The 17,577-nt window shown below is 39.7% G+C and overlaps 1 protein-coding gene across 2 annotated transcripts in view; it reads right to left on the bottom strand.

Annotated features, from left to right (window-relative positions):
• CDK15 (cyclin dependent kinase 15) overlaps positions 1-17,577 on the bottom strand; it is a 135,577-nt gene that overhangs the window by 48,753 nt on the left and 69,247 nt on the right. For both annotated transcript variants that reach the window (XM_024243736.3, XM_063712965.1), the window contains 2 exons: positions 12,999-13,122; positions 11,207-11,327 (listed from right to left, as the gene is read on the bottom strand). In XM_024243736.3, coding sequence (XP_024099504.2) covers positions 11,207-11,327; positions 12,999-13,122 — 245 coding nt within the window. The remainder of the gene's footprint in view (positions 1-11,206; positions 11,328-12,998; positions 13,123-17,577) is intronic.

Genomic DNA, 17,577 nt, shown 5'->3' with positions numbered 1-17,577 from the left:
CTGAACTACTAGAATTTCTCTTCCCAAGAAATATTTTAGGGAGAGTTAAATACAGACCACATGATATTAAAAGTCTTGGGCCAAAAAAAAAAGTCCCTATGTCAAAAAAAATAAGAACAGCCCACAGCTTTTTATTAAAATGGAATACCACGAGCAGCAGTTAGGAAAGCAGTAGAGTTAGCAAACATTTTAGATCATTCAAGCTCATTATCTGTTTTAGGAGAAGAGGGGAAAGTACTGTATCCCCAAATTTCATTTCATCCCCACTTTTCATTGAGTCTAAGATGCTATCATTGTAAGAAGCATCATTGGTTTTTTGCCATTAAGAAAAAAAAATACAAGTTAAACTATGACATGATCAGAATGTTCATTTTATACTTATTGAATGGGCTGTTATAAATTTAATTAAATAGAGATTATTTTCTCATATAGCATACTTGTACATGAAAAAGAGAAACATTAAGCAAAATAAATTGGTTTCGGTATTCCTAAAACTTATTCACATTCAGCATTTGACTCAGACTCTTTGATGTCTACACTTACCCATGTATCATCCTCTATATTAAGAATTTGATGATGCAGCATTTCTTAAAATAATCCATAAAAGAACAGAGAGTCATTGGTCCTGGGCACCTAAGCTGGCCTTGCAGTTATGTAGTGTTAGCTTACTTTTGACTCCTGCTTAAAGAATGTTGCTAAACATGTCTGATTTACTCCTTCTCCACAACCATTTGGTTCCTAGGAGTTAAAAAAAAATATTTAAAAAAAGGGCTTTTCTTTGCAGAATTTTCTTCCAAGTCGCTGACACCAATTCTGCAATTTTTTTTTTTTTTTTTTTTTGGTGGAATCTTGGTCTGTTGCCCAGGCTGGAGTGCAGTGGTGTGATCTCAGCTCACTGCAACCTCCACCTCCCAGGTTCAAGCGATTCTCCTGACTTAGCCTACCAAGTAGCTGGGATTACAGGCACCTGCCACCATGCCTGGCTAATTTTTGTATTTTTAGTAGAAACGGGATTTCACCATCTTGGCCAGGCTGGTCTTGAATTCCTGACCTCAAGTGATCCACCCACCTCAGCTTCCCAAAGTGCTGGGATCACAGGTGTGAGCCACTGTGCCTGGCCATTCTGCAAGTTTTGATGCTGGCTCATTTGATGTTCACACATGTGCAATTCTAACTACAGTCACAACTGCAGCCTGGCTGACTTATATTGTTAGATGCTACTGATTATAAGGTGCATCCTCATTTAATGGGAAATGTTCATCTTTAAATAGATTAAACAGTGAAATGTAAATTTTCTTTCATACATGGTCAAGCTGAAGGATAATTACAGAGGGACAGGAAGGAGTTAAGATTTATTTTGCTAATGAATCTTAGCAAAAATCAGATTTTTATTCTCATAAATCTTTTGAGTGTTAAAAGTGGTTCAGGTGACTGATTACAGAGACTATCCCCATGGTCCCATACTTCTCTCTCTTTTTTTTTTTTTTTTTTACCTCAAACCTCTTTTACTATACCACATAATTTTGCAAACTCTCTTAATCATTTTGCCATTTTTGTGTGGCATGATAAAGAATGAAATTTAAGTAAAACATTTTATCATAGATAATATTATTAAAAATTTATTATCAAGTTTATTTTAAAATATGGTCTTATAATATTATTCATATGTGTTTATTACATATGATATGTGTTTACATATTTGTACTTTTTCCATCTGACTGCAGACATATGGTCTTTTTTTTTTTTTAATACAGATGGGGTTTCACCATGTTGTCCAGGCTGGTCTTGAAATTCTGGGCTCAAGCAATCTACCTGCCTAGGCCTCCCAAAATGCTAGGACTACAGATGTGAGCCACTGTGCCTGGCCTGAGAAACACTGTTTAGATTACTTTTCATTGATTGTGTAGGAGAAAACAGATTTCTTGACAATCAAATTTAAAAATTGCTTTGTGTCTGGTTTGGGAACAGAATACATATTAAAAGAAAGACTGAAATTTATTTGTATCTTATCCTGTAAAAATATACAAAAACCCTTTTCATAATCAAATATTTGGTTTTAGCTTAACTGACTGGCTTGTTCTTACAGTTTTGTTTAAAAAATGATATCAGACTGAGCTTTGCAAGCAGGTTTTTCCTCCATCAAGCAACAGGTTGTTTTTATTGCCAATTTTTTTTTTCTTTTTTTTGAGACAGGGTCTCACTCTGTCACTCAGGCTGGAGTACAGTGCTGCAATCTCAGCTCACTACAACCTCCACCTCCCAGGTTCAAGTGATTCTCCTGCCTCAGCCTCCCGAGTAACTGGGATTACAGGCATGCACCACCATGCCTGGCTAATTTTTGTATTTTTAGTACACAGAGGGTTTCACCATGTTGGCCAGGCTGGTCTCAAACTCTTGGCCTCAATTGATCCGCCTGCCTCAGTCTTCCAAAGTGCTGGAATTACAGGTGTGAGCCACCACACCCAGCCTTATTGCTGATTTTTAAAAAGCCAATTTGGATATAACAGCCCCATTTTATTCTTTTTCTTTTTTATTTTCTAATATTTTTATATAGAGATGGGATCTCACTATGTTGCCCAGGCTGGTCTTGAACTCCAAACCTCAAGCAATCCTCCTGCCTTGGCCTCCCAAAGTACTGGGATTACAGGTGTGAGCCACCACACGCTTGGCCTATTTTTTCTTTTCTACTGATTTTTGCTGTATAAGAAACATCTTGATATGTGACACAAGAATTTTGCTCAGATAAATGTAACTTATGAATTTGGTAAAGTATCTTGAGGTAAATTTGTAGAATTATTGTTATTTTAAAGTTCCTCATTAACTTGTACTTAAATATCCATGTTCTTTTTGTCTCCTGTCTTTAAAACAAGAGATACTAAGGGTATAAATGAAACAATATATGAAGGCAAATAAAAGTGATGGAAAACTGTCAAATGCTTAAAAACACCCTGGTTGCTAGCAATGGTCCACTAAGAGATAAGCCAGCTGAGAAACCTAGTTAGTGGGCACCACCAAATGCTCTCCAGCCTGCCCCCGTGACTTCTCCACATGCACTTTCTTGAAAGGCCTCAGACCATTTTGTTTTGAAGTAAAAATAAATACGTGTCTGTGTATATAAAATACATACATAATTGGGTTATTACTTGGTTATAAAATAGAAATGGAAATGTATTGGCTTTTAAAGGCATGAACTAACCCTCTATCCAGTTCCCAAACACCTTCCAGAAACCCCAGGAGCTCACAAACCACTAGAAGGATTGAAAACATTTTAAACAAGTTTCAAAAAATGACATTCCTAGGTTTAAACCTGTAATTCACTTTCTTTTCTCCCCCCAAAAGCCTTCCATTGCCTGGAAGAAGCTTGTTGCCTTTTCACGCTGTGTTTTCATACTTACAGCTATAGGGAACCAAGAAGTCATTTTGTAACACAATTCCTTAGTGTCCTTTATCTTCTGTACCACTAAACTTGTATACAAAATTATGTAAAATATATTGGCAAAAACTAGAGCATTCAGGCCATTATGTAAGTACCATAAAGTAACACAAGATGTTTGTGTTCCAGAGATAAAATGCCAATATTTGTTTTATATGGTTGAAATTCTCCATTTGCATTTTGGGGAAGGTTGAAACCTTCCTCATCTAACAAATCTAAGTCTAAGGTTACTCATTTATATACACACACACGCACACACACTATGTATATTGTGTGTGTGTATGTGTGCACTTGTGCAAACCTTTAGAACACTTATAAGACAAAATTCCTAAATCAATTTTATTTCAGTACATGGACTATCCACAGGTACTGTAAATATCAATGCATTGATAACAAAACAAGCCCACACTGTAAGTTTGAAAGGTGACAGATCTGTTCTAGGTGTAAGCATTGTAATCCTAGCACTTTGGGAGGCTGAGGCGGGCGGATCACGAGGTCAGTTCGAGACCAGCCTGGCCAACATGGTGAAACCGCATCTCTACTAAAAATACAAAAATTAGCCGGGTGTGGTGGTGTGTTCCTGTAATCCCAGCTACTCGGGAGGCTAAGGCAGGAGAATCACTTGAACCGGGGAGTTGGAGGTTGCAGTGAGCTGACATCGCACCACTGCACTCCAGCCTGGGCGACAGAGCCAGACTCCATCTAATAAAAAAAAAAAAAAACTATGCAATTTATCTTATTTTTTCATTTCTGTTCAGAACTGTTTTTTTTTTAAAATTTGCTTCTTACCCTGAAGAATACAAGTCATGTGGCTATCATCTATTTTGCCCACCACAGACTATTCTTAAAGCAAACATTTTAAATATTCTGAACATTCAAGTCCAGATAGGGAAGCAGCTTCTATTTCCTTTTATTTTTCTGTTTTGTCCTTAAATCTTCATTCCTGGGGCTCCTCTTACCCTACATATCTTTAAGCTTCTCCGAGGATTTCTGCTCTGTGGAGATACCCATGCGGCAGCTCGTGTAGACGAAGGGGAAATTCATATGCAGGGAAGAAAAGACCTGGTGACATCAAACATTAAACCCTTCCAGAAGGGAGAGATGCGCTGGGTCATTTTATTGTTCCAGCTGTGGTTCTTCAGTCAAATTAGAGGAAACTGCTTACATGTTTTCTCCTCTTTCTGGTTCTCCTCCTACTTTTTCTCTATTCTGAGCATGAACAAATTCTTCCATAAGAGGGGGAAAGATTCCTCAGGTTCCTTAGGCAATCCCTGGAGAAAAAAAATCCATCTCAGGAGCTTTAGGCTTTTTGGAGGTGCAAGGAGAATATCAAAATGTTGTTGGGAGAAATGAATCAGTATTTCATTTTTTACTGTTGAAGTTAATTCAGAATAACGTAATATATGGCAGTGACATGACATTCTCACTCGCTTTTCTCTAGACCACTCTTTTTATCTTTGGAAGTTTGCAGCGAGAAATGTGACAGTAAAGGATCTGTTAGGCGGAGACAACTTTCTCTAGTCCTAATACCAGCAGCTGCCTGAAACTGATACTGAATAGATGACCTTGTGTACTGAAATAAATGCTTCTTGAAAACTCAGTGTACTACAACATGGATGAACCTTGAAAACGTTATGCTAAGCAAAACAAGCTGGACACAGAAGAGGTATTGTAGGATTCCACTTATATATGAGGTACCAAGAATAGTCAAATTCATCAAGATAAAAAGTAGAATCATGGTTACCAGGGGCTAAGGAGAGGGGGTAATGGGAAATTATCATTTGATACGTGCAGAGTTTGAGTTTGGGATGATGAAAAGTTCTGGAGATGGACAGTGGTGACGGTTACACAATAATGTGAATGTACTGAATGCCACTGAATTGTACACCTGAAAATGGTGATGAATGGTAAATTTTATGTATATTTTAACACTATACAAAAAACTAAAAACCACATCATTTAATAATCCTAAAATATTGCATTTTTCTCACTAAAGTCACTAATGGAATCTTTTAAGGTCTGAAAAGGTAGCAGAAAGAGAGAGAAGAAAAGACATCGGAAGATGAGAGAATGTTGGTTGGGAGCTTTGGGAATAACCAATATGTCCTAGTTGCAAGTTTTCCATAATTAACTAGAGCCCCTGTTTATTTGCTCTGGCCCCCTACTGACACTGCTGCCACCAGGCCTCATTGTGAAGGAGAGGCTCTGCACTACAGGTTATAATTGGTTTCTTTAAGACAAAGGCACTAATGCTCACCCAGTGTCATCTACCTCCTACAAAGGCATTCACTTTGGACCCTATGGGGTTGCATGGCCTAGCAGAATAGGATTATTCTGTCTTTTTCATTCTTTGTCAACTGGAAATCTTCTCCCTTCTCACTTCCCTTCTTATCACTCTGAAAAGAAAAAGAAAAAAGTGGGAGGAGAGGGATCTCAGTGTAAACACCCAAGGTGTAGCAATTACTTTGAGGTTAAACAAATATAGTGAGCTCAATGGAAGATGCATATTGTTCTATTTCTACATTACATTTTTCATTTTACCAGGCAAACAACAATCAAATGGAATGAATAAGAGTAATAACAATAATTTTAACTTATAACTGCATTTTTATATTGTAAGTGTCATTGTTGCTCATGGTTAAATTCATGAAACACTTATCCATGGAACAACATACACTTTTGTGTATGCGGTGAAAAGGTAAGAGATATAGGTTGGTGCAAAGCAATTATGGTTTTGCCATTACTTTTAATGGCAAAAACTGCAATTACTTTTGCACCAACCTAATACATAGTTTAAGAGAGACTTAAAGAACTGGTAGATGAGCTGAAGAAATTACCCAGAATGCATCACAGAAAGTTAAGGAAATGGAAAATATGAAGGAGAGAAGAGAAATGGATAACAGAAGAATGTGGTCTAATAGTCTTTCACTGGAGCTCTACAGAGAGAGAATAGAATAGAGTCAATATTCAAAAAGAAAATGGCTGATGAAAGACATGAATTCATAAATGGAAGAAACACAAGATATACCAAGCAGGGTAAGTAAAAAGAAATCCACACTAGACACCTCCTAGAGAAAACTGCATAATTATAAAGGCAAAGAAAAAAGTCTTTAAAACATCCAGAGAAAATGAGATCACCTGCAAAAGGAAGATAATAAGGCTAAAAGCAAACTCCTCGACAGCAACAATGGAAGACAAGGAAGGGGAATGACATCTTCAAAGTTCTGAGAGAAAATAACTGTCAGTCTAGAATCACATCCCCAACAAAACCACCTTTCAATAATTAGGGTTTATCTTCTGAAAACCAAAACAGAGAATTTGCCACCAGCAGGCCTACACACACACACACACACACACACACACACGCACACACACAAAACAAAACACTCTAAAAGATGTATTCCAGGAGAAAGGAAAATTATTCTGAAAGTGGTAACTAAAGTGTACAAAGGAATAATGAGCAGTCTTAAATTTATTTGCACTTAATGAAAATAGTTTCAAAGCATATAAAGCAAAAGTGGATAGAATTCTGACAAATCAACAATATAGTGAATGAGCTCAACACACCTTTCATTGGTAGGTTAAACAGACGAAAATAATATAAAGAAGATTTGGATAATACAATTAGCAACCTTGAATTTTTGAACATATATAAAAACGGGTACTTGGCCAGGCGCGGTGGCTCATGCCTGTAATCCCAGCACTTTGGGAGGCCGATGTGGGCGGATCACCTGACATCTAAAGTTCGAGACCAGCCTGGATAACATAGTGAAACCCCGTCTCTACTAAAACTACAAAAATTAGCCGGGTGTGATGGTGTGCTCCTGTAATCCCAGCTACTTGGGAGGTTAAGGCAGGAGAATCGCTTGAACCCAGGAGGTGAAGATTGCAGTGAGCCAAGGTTGAGTCACTGCATTCCAGCTATGGAGACAGAGTGAGACTCTGTCTCAAAAAAAAAAAAAAAAAAAAAAACAAAACCAGCAGCACTCAACAATTGGGCGGACACACACATTCTTCTCAAACACACATGAAGAAATTACAAACACTGATCACATATTAGGCTAGTGCTGTCTTACACTAACTTTGATGAAACAGTAAGGATTTCGCAATTTGGAGGCAACTTTTAATCTTGAAATAATTTCAAACTTATAGAAAAGTTGCAGCAGTATAAAGAACTCCCTTATATCCCCCAAACAGATTCATCCATTGCCAATATTTTGTTACTTTTGTTTCGTTATTTTATCTATCTGTCTGTCTGTCTGTCTATATCTTTTCTGAAGCATTAGGGAGTAAATTATAGATATCATGACTCTTCATCCCTAAATAATTATGTTGGTATTTTCTGAGAACCAAAGTATCCTCTTACATAACAACAGTGCAATTATCAAAATCAGGAAATTTAACATTCATCCAATACCCCTATCTAATCCACAGTCCCTATTGAAATTTCACCTATAGTCCCTACAGTATTCTTTAGAGCACCATCTCCCCCAAGATCCAATCTAGGACCATGCATTACATTTAGTTGGCAGGTTTCTGGAGTCTCCTTTAATCTGGAACAGTTCCTTAGTCTTTATCTTTTAAAATCTTGACACTTCTAATAAGTACAGGTCAGTTACTCTGTAGAATGTCCCTTAAACTAGGTTTATCTGATGTATACCCATGAAGAAGATGAATAGGCTGGGAGACTTGGCCTACAAGGTATCAAGTATTATTGCAAAGCTATAGACATTTTTAAAAAACTGAAATATTCACTAACAGAAAATAAAGTATAGCTAAACAGATCAACACGGATGAATCTTAGAAACATGTAACATATTGAAGGAAACAAAGCCAAGTCACAGAAGACTAAAAGCAATATAACATCATGGCTGAGGCAGGAGAATGGCGTGAACCTGGGAGGCGGAGATTGCGGTAAGCCGAGATCACACCACTGCACTCCAGCCTGGGCGACAGAGCGAGACTCCATCTCAAAAAAAAAAAAAAACCCTCAAAATCAATTAAAACAAAAAAAATTCTTTAGAATACCTCTAAAATGTAAAAGGATTATTTTTAAAAAGATATAAGAGAATACTGATAAAAAAAAGAAAAAAAAATCAGGTGGAAGGCCTTCTTAGTGGAGGGGCAGGTTGATGGGAAAGGGACACAGTTGATAGGACAGTACAGATTATGTTCTAGTTGTTACACTGGGTAGCAGGTTATGAAGTTCACGTTATTAAGCTTCTTAATTGGTTGGGCACGGTGGCTTATACCTGTAATCCCAGCACTTGAGAGGCCAAGGCAGGAGGATCTCTTGAAGCCAGGAGTTTGAGACCAGTATGGGCAACAAAGTGAGACTCTGTCTCTACATTTTTTTTTTTTAATTAGCCAGGTATGGTGGCACACACCTGTATTCCCAGCTACTCAGGAGGCTGAGGCAGGAGGATCACTTAAGCCCAGGAGTTGGAGGCTGCAGTGAGACAATCTCACCTCTGTACTCCAGCCTGGGCAACCAAGGGAGACCCTGTCTCTGAAAGTAAATTAAGCTTCTTAATCTACATCGGCTTTCTTAATCTTGATACTACAGACGTTTTGGGTTGGATAAATCTTTGTTGCAGGGGGCTGTCCTCTGCACTGTAGGATGTTTAGCAGCATCCCTGGTCTCTACCCACTAGATGCCAGTGCTACCCCCCACCACCCCACCCCCAGTTGTGAAAACAAAAAATGTTTCCAGACATTGCCAAATGTCCCCTGCAGAGCAAAATTGCTCCCTGGTTGAGAATCACTGATCTACATATATGTTACATATACTCTTGAATGTTTTAAATATTCCATAATAAAATATAGTTTAAAATTGATGGGTAGAAGTTTCACTCTGTCTGTGAAACATAATCAGGAAGACATCATTAAGAGCTGAGTAAGCCAGAGCCTGCCAGAGTCCTTTGAAGTGACAGTGCTGAGCGGTGTGAGCTGACAGTTTCAGGAGGGTTTTGACTAGCAGATGATATTTCTATAAATTGTACCGGGTATCAGAAATCAATGACTCTACATTGGAGAAAAATGTCTGCAACCTTTCTTAATTCTTTGGGAGATCTAAAAGCTTAGTTTAGCCTTTTAGGACACCATTTAATTTTTTAAAATCAATTATGGATTTTTGAAAATGGGGCTTTGTGTTTTTATATAAACGCTTTCTTCCAAGGTACTGAAAGAGATTCATATATTTCATTACCTTTGGGGAGTTGTCTATGTCTGTAAAGTCATCACATATCTAACAGTGGCCCCCAAATGACTGGGAGGTCTCCAGGAATATGATCCAGAGAAAATAACACTGCCATTCTAGGATGATGAGTGTCTGAGAGCCCATGCTCACTATTGTACCCCATTAACCTTAGAGCCTCCCCAACTCTGTGGCTTTACTTGATAGCACCTATCTGGATTCCTTCCTTCATTCCTTCCTCCCTCCCCACCTCTCCCCCCCTCCCCTTTTCCCCCCCTCCCTCTCCTTCTCTTTTCCTCTCTCCCTCTCTCTCTCTCTCTCTCTCTCTGTCTCTTTCTTTCTTTCAGACGGGGTCTCGCTCTGTAACCCAGGCTGGATTGCAGGGGTACCATCAAGACTCACTGCAGCCTCAATTTCTCAGGCTCAGGAGATCCTCCTACTTCAGCCTCCTGAAGTGTTTAATTAGCCGTCACACCTGACTAATTTTTTAAAAACAATGTAGAGACAGCATCTCACTGTGCTACCCAGGCTGGTCTTAACTGGGCTGAAGCAATCGATCCTCCAGCCTTGGTCTCCCAAAGCGCTGTGATTACAGGCATGAGCCGGCAAGCCCAGCCACCTATTTGGTTCTTATATTTGTACTACAGTTCCATTTAACTCAGATGGAGACAGTTTATTATCTTCATTTTTAAAAATGGAGAAACATAGACACAGAGAGGATACATGACTTTTTCAAGATAACAGAATCCAGACTTAATTGATTAGAAATCAAACTGGCATGAAAATCAGGTGTCTTGAAGCTTGGTCTTTATGCTTTTTTTTTTTTCCCTAAACCAGGCTCTGAACGACATTTGGACATGTGTGAGTATGTTCATGCAGATGTGTGTGCATGCACATGCACGTGTGCACACATCTGTGTGTCTGTGGTTTGGGGATGTATGTTTGTTTCTCTGAGGATAAGGTGTCAAGGAGGAGACAAGGCAAAGGATTAAAGAGAGGAGCTAGGAAGAAAGGCATGAAAGAAAGAGCATGAGATTGCCAGCGTGCAGTGGTGCAACCCCATAGTCCCAGCTACTCAAGAGGCTGAAGTGGGAGGACTGCTTCAGCCCGGGAACTCAAGACCAGCCTGGACAATATAGTGAGACCCCAATCTCAAAAAATAAAATAAAATAAAATAAAATAAAATAAAAAGAAAGAGTGTTGGATTCAGAAGATGCCTTGGGCAAGAACTCTGTGGGTCTCAGTTCAACAGTAAAAGGTTATAGAATAATTGCAAGAATCTTATACAAATATTAGTATTTTTTTAGTAGAGCTACTCAGGAGGCTGAGGCAGGAGAATCGCTCGAATCTGGGAGGCGGAGGTTGCAGTGAGCCGAGATCGCACCACTGCACTCCAGCCTGGGCAATAGAGCGAGACTCCATCTTAAAAAAAAAAAAAAAAAATATATATATATATATATATATATATATGTGATCGTCATTTTTAGAATTATTATTAAACTATAATGTAGATGATAAAGCAACCCTCGTGAGTAGGATGACTCACATTTTCTCCATTTTCTTGGCACCACTCTTACCATATGTCCAGCTCAGAGGAATATTCAGTGGCTCCCAGCAAAGCATCAGGGGGCCGGTACCAGAGGGTCACAACTTCTGAAGAGTATGTCTGGCTGGGAATGGACTTGGCCCGGGCAAGACCTGTCCAAAAGGGAAAAGCATAAAACCCATTGTTCTGGACCTTGGCTTGCACCATGATGCACTGGACCAGGGTAAACACCATTAAAAAAAATAACACACAAACTTTAGGTGCTTTTAGTAGAACTAATCACTATCTTGACTCTTGTCTATCACTTCATCAAGTGAATTTCTCAAATTTTGGCCTGCTTTGCAGCTAGATGTGGCCTTCTTGGCAGCTGAGTGTGGTCAGGTGACTAAGTTCTTGCCTATATGATACGAACAGAGGTGATGTGTGAACTTCCAGATTATGCATTAGTGGAGGGGTTAAGGGTTCTGCTTCCCTTTTCTCCTTCCTCCGGGCTGTGATGAGCAGGAGGTGGCAGCCATCTTGAAACATACAACTGGGGATGGAGGAGTCACGTGACAGAAGCAGCCTGGGCCAAGATAGCATGGGGCCACCATACATGCTCTGCCTGCTTAGGTCAGGACTGTGATGCGAGAGAAAGTTAAGCTTCTAGTATGTTATACCTCTGTAATTTTGGGTCTCTGTAACAGAAACTGAGCTGTTCATGACTAACATGGCCACCTTCCGTTTTGGCACTCCAGGAAAGCCCAGTTTAGTAGATAAACGGTAGGGACTGTTCATCCAAATTAATTAGTTTGGTAGGACCTTAGATGAATTTCTAAGTACTGGTCTGCAAAATGAGTCTTTCTGTCAGTCGGCTGTTTATCTCACAGAATTGCATGATCTATTGTTGGGAAAAACTTCAATAGATGAGTTTGCTATTGTGGAGAATTGATAAACAAGTATCTGTTAAATGCTTACATGTCAGGATAAAAGCTGCCATCTCAGAATAAATACTGCAGTGATAGTATCACCATTTGGCATCTGCCAAACAGAGAAGAGTGGTTCCTTAGCTCACATAGAGCCAGTTTTTCAACAAGTACTTATTAAGCACCTACTATGGTACCAGGCACTAGGGATAAAATGATAAGCAAAAACAAACCCAGGCTGCCCTCATTATGCTTACAGTCCAGTTGAGACAAAATCATCACGCAAATCTATATATATTTCTGTGTGTGGGTGTGCTCACACATGTGTGTATATTTGTATGTATGCATATATGTATTTATGTGTGTGAATATAATTATAAACTGCAATAAGTGCTAAAATGGAAGGATACAGTGATACCTAGAGGAAATCTGCTTCACTTTAATGGGAATAAAACTTTGCATCTCACACTTACATAAAGAAAGTAGGAGAGCAGGAACAAGTGTCCTGGAGTCTCCATCCTGACAGGAGTCCATGCTACAATCTGGGGTTAGCCTCTTTATCATCTTGGGATAATCTCGATCTATTCCAATATAATTTGTATATTCACTTAGATTTAGGAAAACTTACTAAGTACAGTTTACTCTACCAATGTCTCTATATCAAAACTGGCAGTGGGGCAGCAGGGGTGCCCAGCTTTTGGCCATCTGACTAAACTGGGACTTGGTGGAATCCTAGAAAGCTACCAATCCCTCCCTGTTTCATGCCTCACACTTCCTTTATGGTAGTTTGATATCCTCACAAAACATCATGTTCTCGGGCCTCCAGTTTTCAAAGGCCAGGCCCAGTCAACGCTTAAACAAGTGCACACAAAAGCATCACTGTTCACAGCCCAGAATGAGCCCCGAGGGGCGACTTACCAAAATCAGCCAGTTTGAGCTCTCCCAGGTGACTGATGAGTAAGTTCTGAGGTTTCAGGTCCCTGTGAAGAACGTGTTGGTGGTGGATGTACGCCAGGCCCCGCAAAAGTTGAAACATGAAAAGCTGGAAGGAAGAAACACTATCCATAAGGAGATTTGAGCCACCACTTGCTGATTTTGCCTCTAAATCAAAAACAGTCATCTCAAAGAATATAGTAAAAGTGTCTCTTGAGAGACCAAAAAAAAAAAGAAGAAGAAGAAGAAGAAGAAGAAGATTTTTACATTCAGAGCGGGAAGAAAAAGGACAAGGAAAGTCAAGTAACTAGACTGTGTCCTAAACAAAGGGATTCTGGCTTTTCCTGACATCTCATTTTTTTGATACTGAAGGAATTACCCTTCTTTAAAAATCTAAAGTGAAACTTTGAAGTTTCCTTTGGAACACTAGTTATTGATTTAGATGTGAAAGATTTAATTTTTCTCCCCACCGATGGACTTGGCATGTAAGATCAAAGTTGACCTGGAAATGATATTCTAAAGTTTACAACTGCTTAAGTTTTCCAGGCTCTCCGATATGAAACCCTTTTAAAAACACAACACAAGGAGACCACACTAAAAAATATATCTTTAGATGGTATTAGAAAATAAAGAAATCTTTATCTTTTTAAAGCTATTTTTAAAGTCTTAAATTCAAAGTTGAAAACAAGGGAAATACACAGTACAGATGAAAAGGGAAGAGAGACCAAAAGAAGTTAGACCCACCCCCTCAAAAAAAAATCAAAAAAGAATAAGGAATAAATTATAGGGGGGAGAAGGGGGAAAGGGTAAATGGTAGTGGTGGAGAAATAAAAGGGAAAAATACATTCTGAGCCCCAATTTAAAAATGTTTCATGTGGTTATGAGGCACAGAAACCAAAGCCATTACTAGGTTCCCATCACTACAGAAACTTATGGGAAAAAAAGAATGCTTAGTATTCCAAGTATCTTTTGCTATTTTCCAGTGCCATTGGCAATTGAGAATTCAAACACCAACATCAGTATTTACAAAGACCTATGTCAACTGAGAACATGTTCTGGCAGTTCAGAAAGGAAGGGCCAGGTCCAGCATTCCTGGGACATGGGCAAAATGGCAGATGCAGAGTTACGTGGATTAATCCTCTTTTTCAACAGCATCTTAGAAAGCTAGGACCTTCAGAGATGCTAGGACCAGTATTGACCTAACAAAGACCTGGAGACATTGGAGCCAAATGGTCCAATGGAAGCAGGAGCATGGCGAGTTTACCTACCATAGCATACCTGCAGCTGTGCAGGTTTCATGTAGCTACCACATCAGGTTCATAAACCATTTAAGAATTTTAAAAATTTCTTATGACTCCTAGTTCAAATGTTAACTGGTTCTATGAATCTTCCCAGCATTTTCTCTTCCTGGTGCTTCAAATATACACACATTATTCATTTTACCATTCACCAAGCCACGAAGCTTCCATAGCACAAAATTCCTACACTGACATTTAAACCTTCTGATTGGTTATAAATATAAACGTTCATGGAAAAGATAATACAAACAACCAGCTTAAATTCCAGGTAAAAGACAAGAAGATACGATAGTATGTGCTTAAAAATACGTTTTTCAGACTGGCCCAGTGGCTCACGCCTATAATCCCAGCACTTTGGGAGGCTGAAGCGAGTGGATCACCTGAGGTCAGGAGTTCTACACCAGCCTGGCCAATGTGGTGAAACTCCATCTCTACTAAAAATACAAAAATTAGCCAGGTGTGGTGGCATATGCTTATAATCCCAGCTACTCGGGAGGCTGAGGCAGGAGAATTGCTTGAACCTGGAAGGCAGAGGTTGCAGTGAGCCAGGATTGCGCCACTGCACTCCAGCCTGGGTGGCAGAGCAAGACTCCATCTCAAAAAAAAAAAAATGTTTTTCATTATGCAGGACCAGGGAAAGAGGAAGATGAAGACAGGTAGATAGAAGACAGGAAGCTGGTGACCAGTGAGGGATACAGCCGTTGGAATAGCATGCTTATCCTCAGTTTACAGAGAAAACCAGGGCTCAATGTAACTTTAAAAACATGTCTAGGAAGAGTCAGAGCCAAGACTCAAATTCAGACTTGTCTGACTCCACTATACCATCCTGAGAAACTAGAGAAAAGACAGAAAATGAAAACATGACAGGGAAGGAGAGAGCCAGCTGGCTGAGTCAGAGAGAGCTTCTTAGTAGGTCAGCTTGAAATTCCTTTTATGTCCCAAGTGTAGACTATTTTCACTAATTAGCCACAGTCCCTTCCCAACTTCTTGCCATTCAACCCCTTTCCTCTCTGCCAGATACGTCTACGGGCATTTGTAAGTGGTAAAGCACTGCGGCATTAAGGTATGGTATTTTATAACCACATTTCTCAAAACTGCAGTCTGTGCTGACAAACCTCACCACCCACACACCCTTTCATCCCTTCCAACCTGGATTCTTCCTTCAACACTGCAGAAACTTCACCAGTTATTGCATCCTAACATAACCAAATATGATGGTGTCTCCACAGTTCAACATCAGCCAGATCGTGGGTGACTCTTTCCAGAAAGCCTTCCCAGATCCCAGGAGTTAGACCTGTTTCCAACTCAATAAGTTTTGGGGGAACAAAATAATTCCATTGAACTAGTGCCATCTGGGCCAGGAGTTACTCAAAAACCAATGAGATCCATTAGCCAACTCCTTATAGGGAAGCCTGAGTCCTTCCATCCCCCCTGGAATCCCTGGGACTCATTCTACTAGAAATCTGAAACAAGATAACCTCACTAGGATTCCCACCCTGTCTTCCTTGGTCACAACTCAAAATATATGCCTCTGACTATTCCTTTTCCTCCCAACACACTCATCTCCATTCTGCTCTGTGCTTCCTCTGTTTAGCCTCGTATCTATTACTCCTCTCTCTCCCAAACATTTTCACTGTTTACTCTCCATTCTTCAATCCTGCTTTAAAAACTACCTAAAAGCTAACCTCTGGTGAATTTCCTTCCGGCTCCTTTCCTTAAATGAGACCTTGAGCTCACTGCTTCCCTATAATATTCTCAAGTGGATGTTAGTTTTTCTATAACTTCCTCATACCTTTGACCACTGACAAGTGTCATAAGCTGCCTCCCTTTTCCCCACTACCACTTCAAAACCACTACTTCTCTACTTTTAAGTAAAACTCCCTGTCCCTTGGATTTTAATGCCATCCAGCCACATCTTCCATTACTCTTCTTTTAGCAGTCATTCACTGAACTCTCAATCACTCTCTGTCATTCACTGAAGATGTGGGCACTTGGATCACAGCTGTTGACTCCATGACATTAGTGCCCATGAGAACAGCTCTAACCAACCTCAGCTCCAATGATCTGCTTCTCCAATCCACTTCAGACACTAACTCCCGTGGTCACACACTAGATCTTGCCATTGTATGGAACTGTTTGTCCTCTGAAATACAAAATTCATCCCCCTATAAAAATGCTTTTGCAATGATTGTGTCATTCACGATGTTTTTTAACATGGTTTCCCATGACTTTTCTTACGAAACCCAATGGATACCTCTTATTCCTTATCTTTGCAGCATTTGGCATCATAGACCATGCCTGCCTTCCTGAGGCACTCTCTTCTTTTGGTTCCACAATCTCCTAATTTTTCTTCTACCCCTCTGGCTGTTCTTTTTATAGGTTCTACTTCTACTAATATCTAATATATTGATATTCTGGCCAGGCGCACGGACTCACACGTGTAATCCCAGAACTTTGGGAGGCCAAGGCAGGAGGATTGCTTGAGTCCAGGAGTTCGAGACCAGCCTGGGCAACATAGCAAGACCCCATCTCTATAAAAAATAAAAATAGTCCAGGCACGGTGGCTCATACCTGTAATCCCAGTACTTTGGAAGGCCAAGGCAGGTGGATCACTTAAGGTCAGAAGTTCAAGACCAGCCTGGCCAACATGGTGAAACCCCATCTCTACTAAAAACACAAAAATTAGTCAGGTGAGGTGGTGGGTGCCTGTAGTCCCAGCTACTTGAGAGGCTGAGGCAGGAGGCTCGCTTGAACCCAGGAAGCGGAGGTTTCTGTGAGCTGAGATTGTGCCACTGCACTCCAGCCTGGGCAACAGAGCGAGACTCCCATCCAAAAATAAATAAATAAAAATAAAATTAAAAAATAAAACATAATAAATAATAACATATTGATATTCTTAGGGTTCCATCTTTGATATTCTGTTATCACTCTACACATGCTCCCTTAGCTATCTTACCCACTGACAGTGCTCTAATGAACAATTGTATTCTGATGATTTCAAAATCTTTATCTCCAACTCAGATTGCCTTTCTACTTTAGGCCCACACAGTCTGGAGTTCGCCTGTACATCCCATAATCACTTCAAACTTAGCATGTCTAAAACACAATTCATGGTATCTCTCCAAAATAAATTTTTCTCTCTGACTGTCTATCACTGTGAATGGCACCATCATCCATTTTAATACTCAGATCCAGAAAAAAATATCGCTGACTCTTGTTTTTCCCATCAGTTCCGGTTAAGTAATTGGTCTCTTATCTGTCCACTT

Source organism: Pongo abelii, chromosome 11 (assembly GCF_028885655.2).
Source record: "Pongo abelii isolate AG06213 chromosome 11, NHGRI_mPonAbe1-v2.0_pri, whole genome shotgun sequence".
Taxonomy (NCBI): domain Eukaryota; kingdom Metazoa; phylum Chordata; class Mammalia; order Primates; family Hominidae; genus Pongo; species Pongo abelii.
The sequence above is the reverse complement of the archived record's forward strand: the minus strand, read 5'-3'. Positions and strand labels throughout refer to the sequence as shown.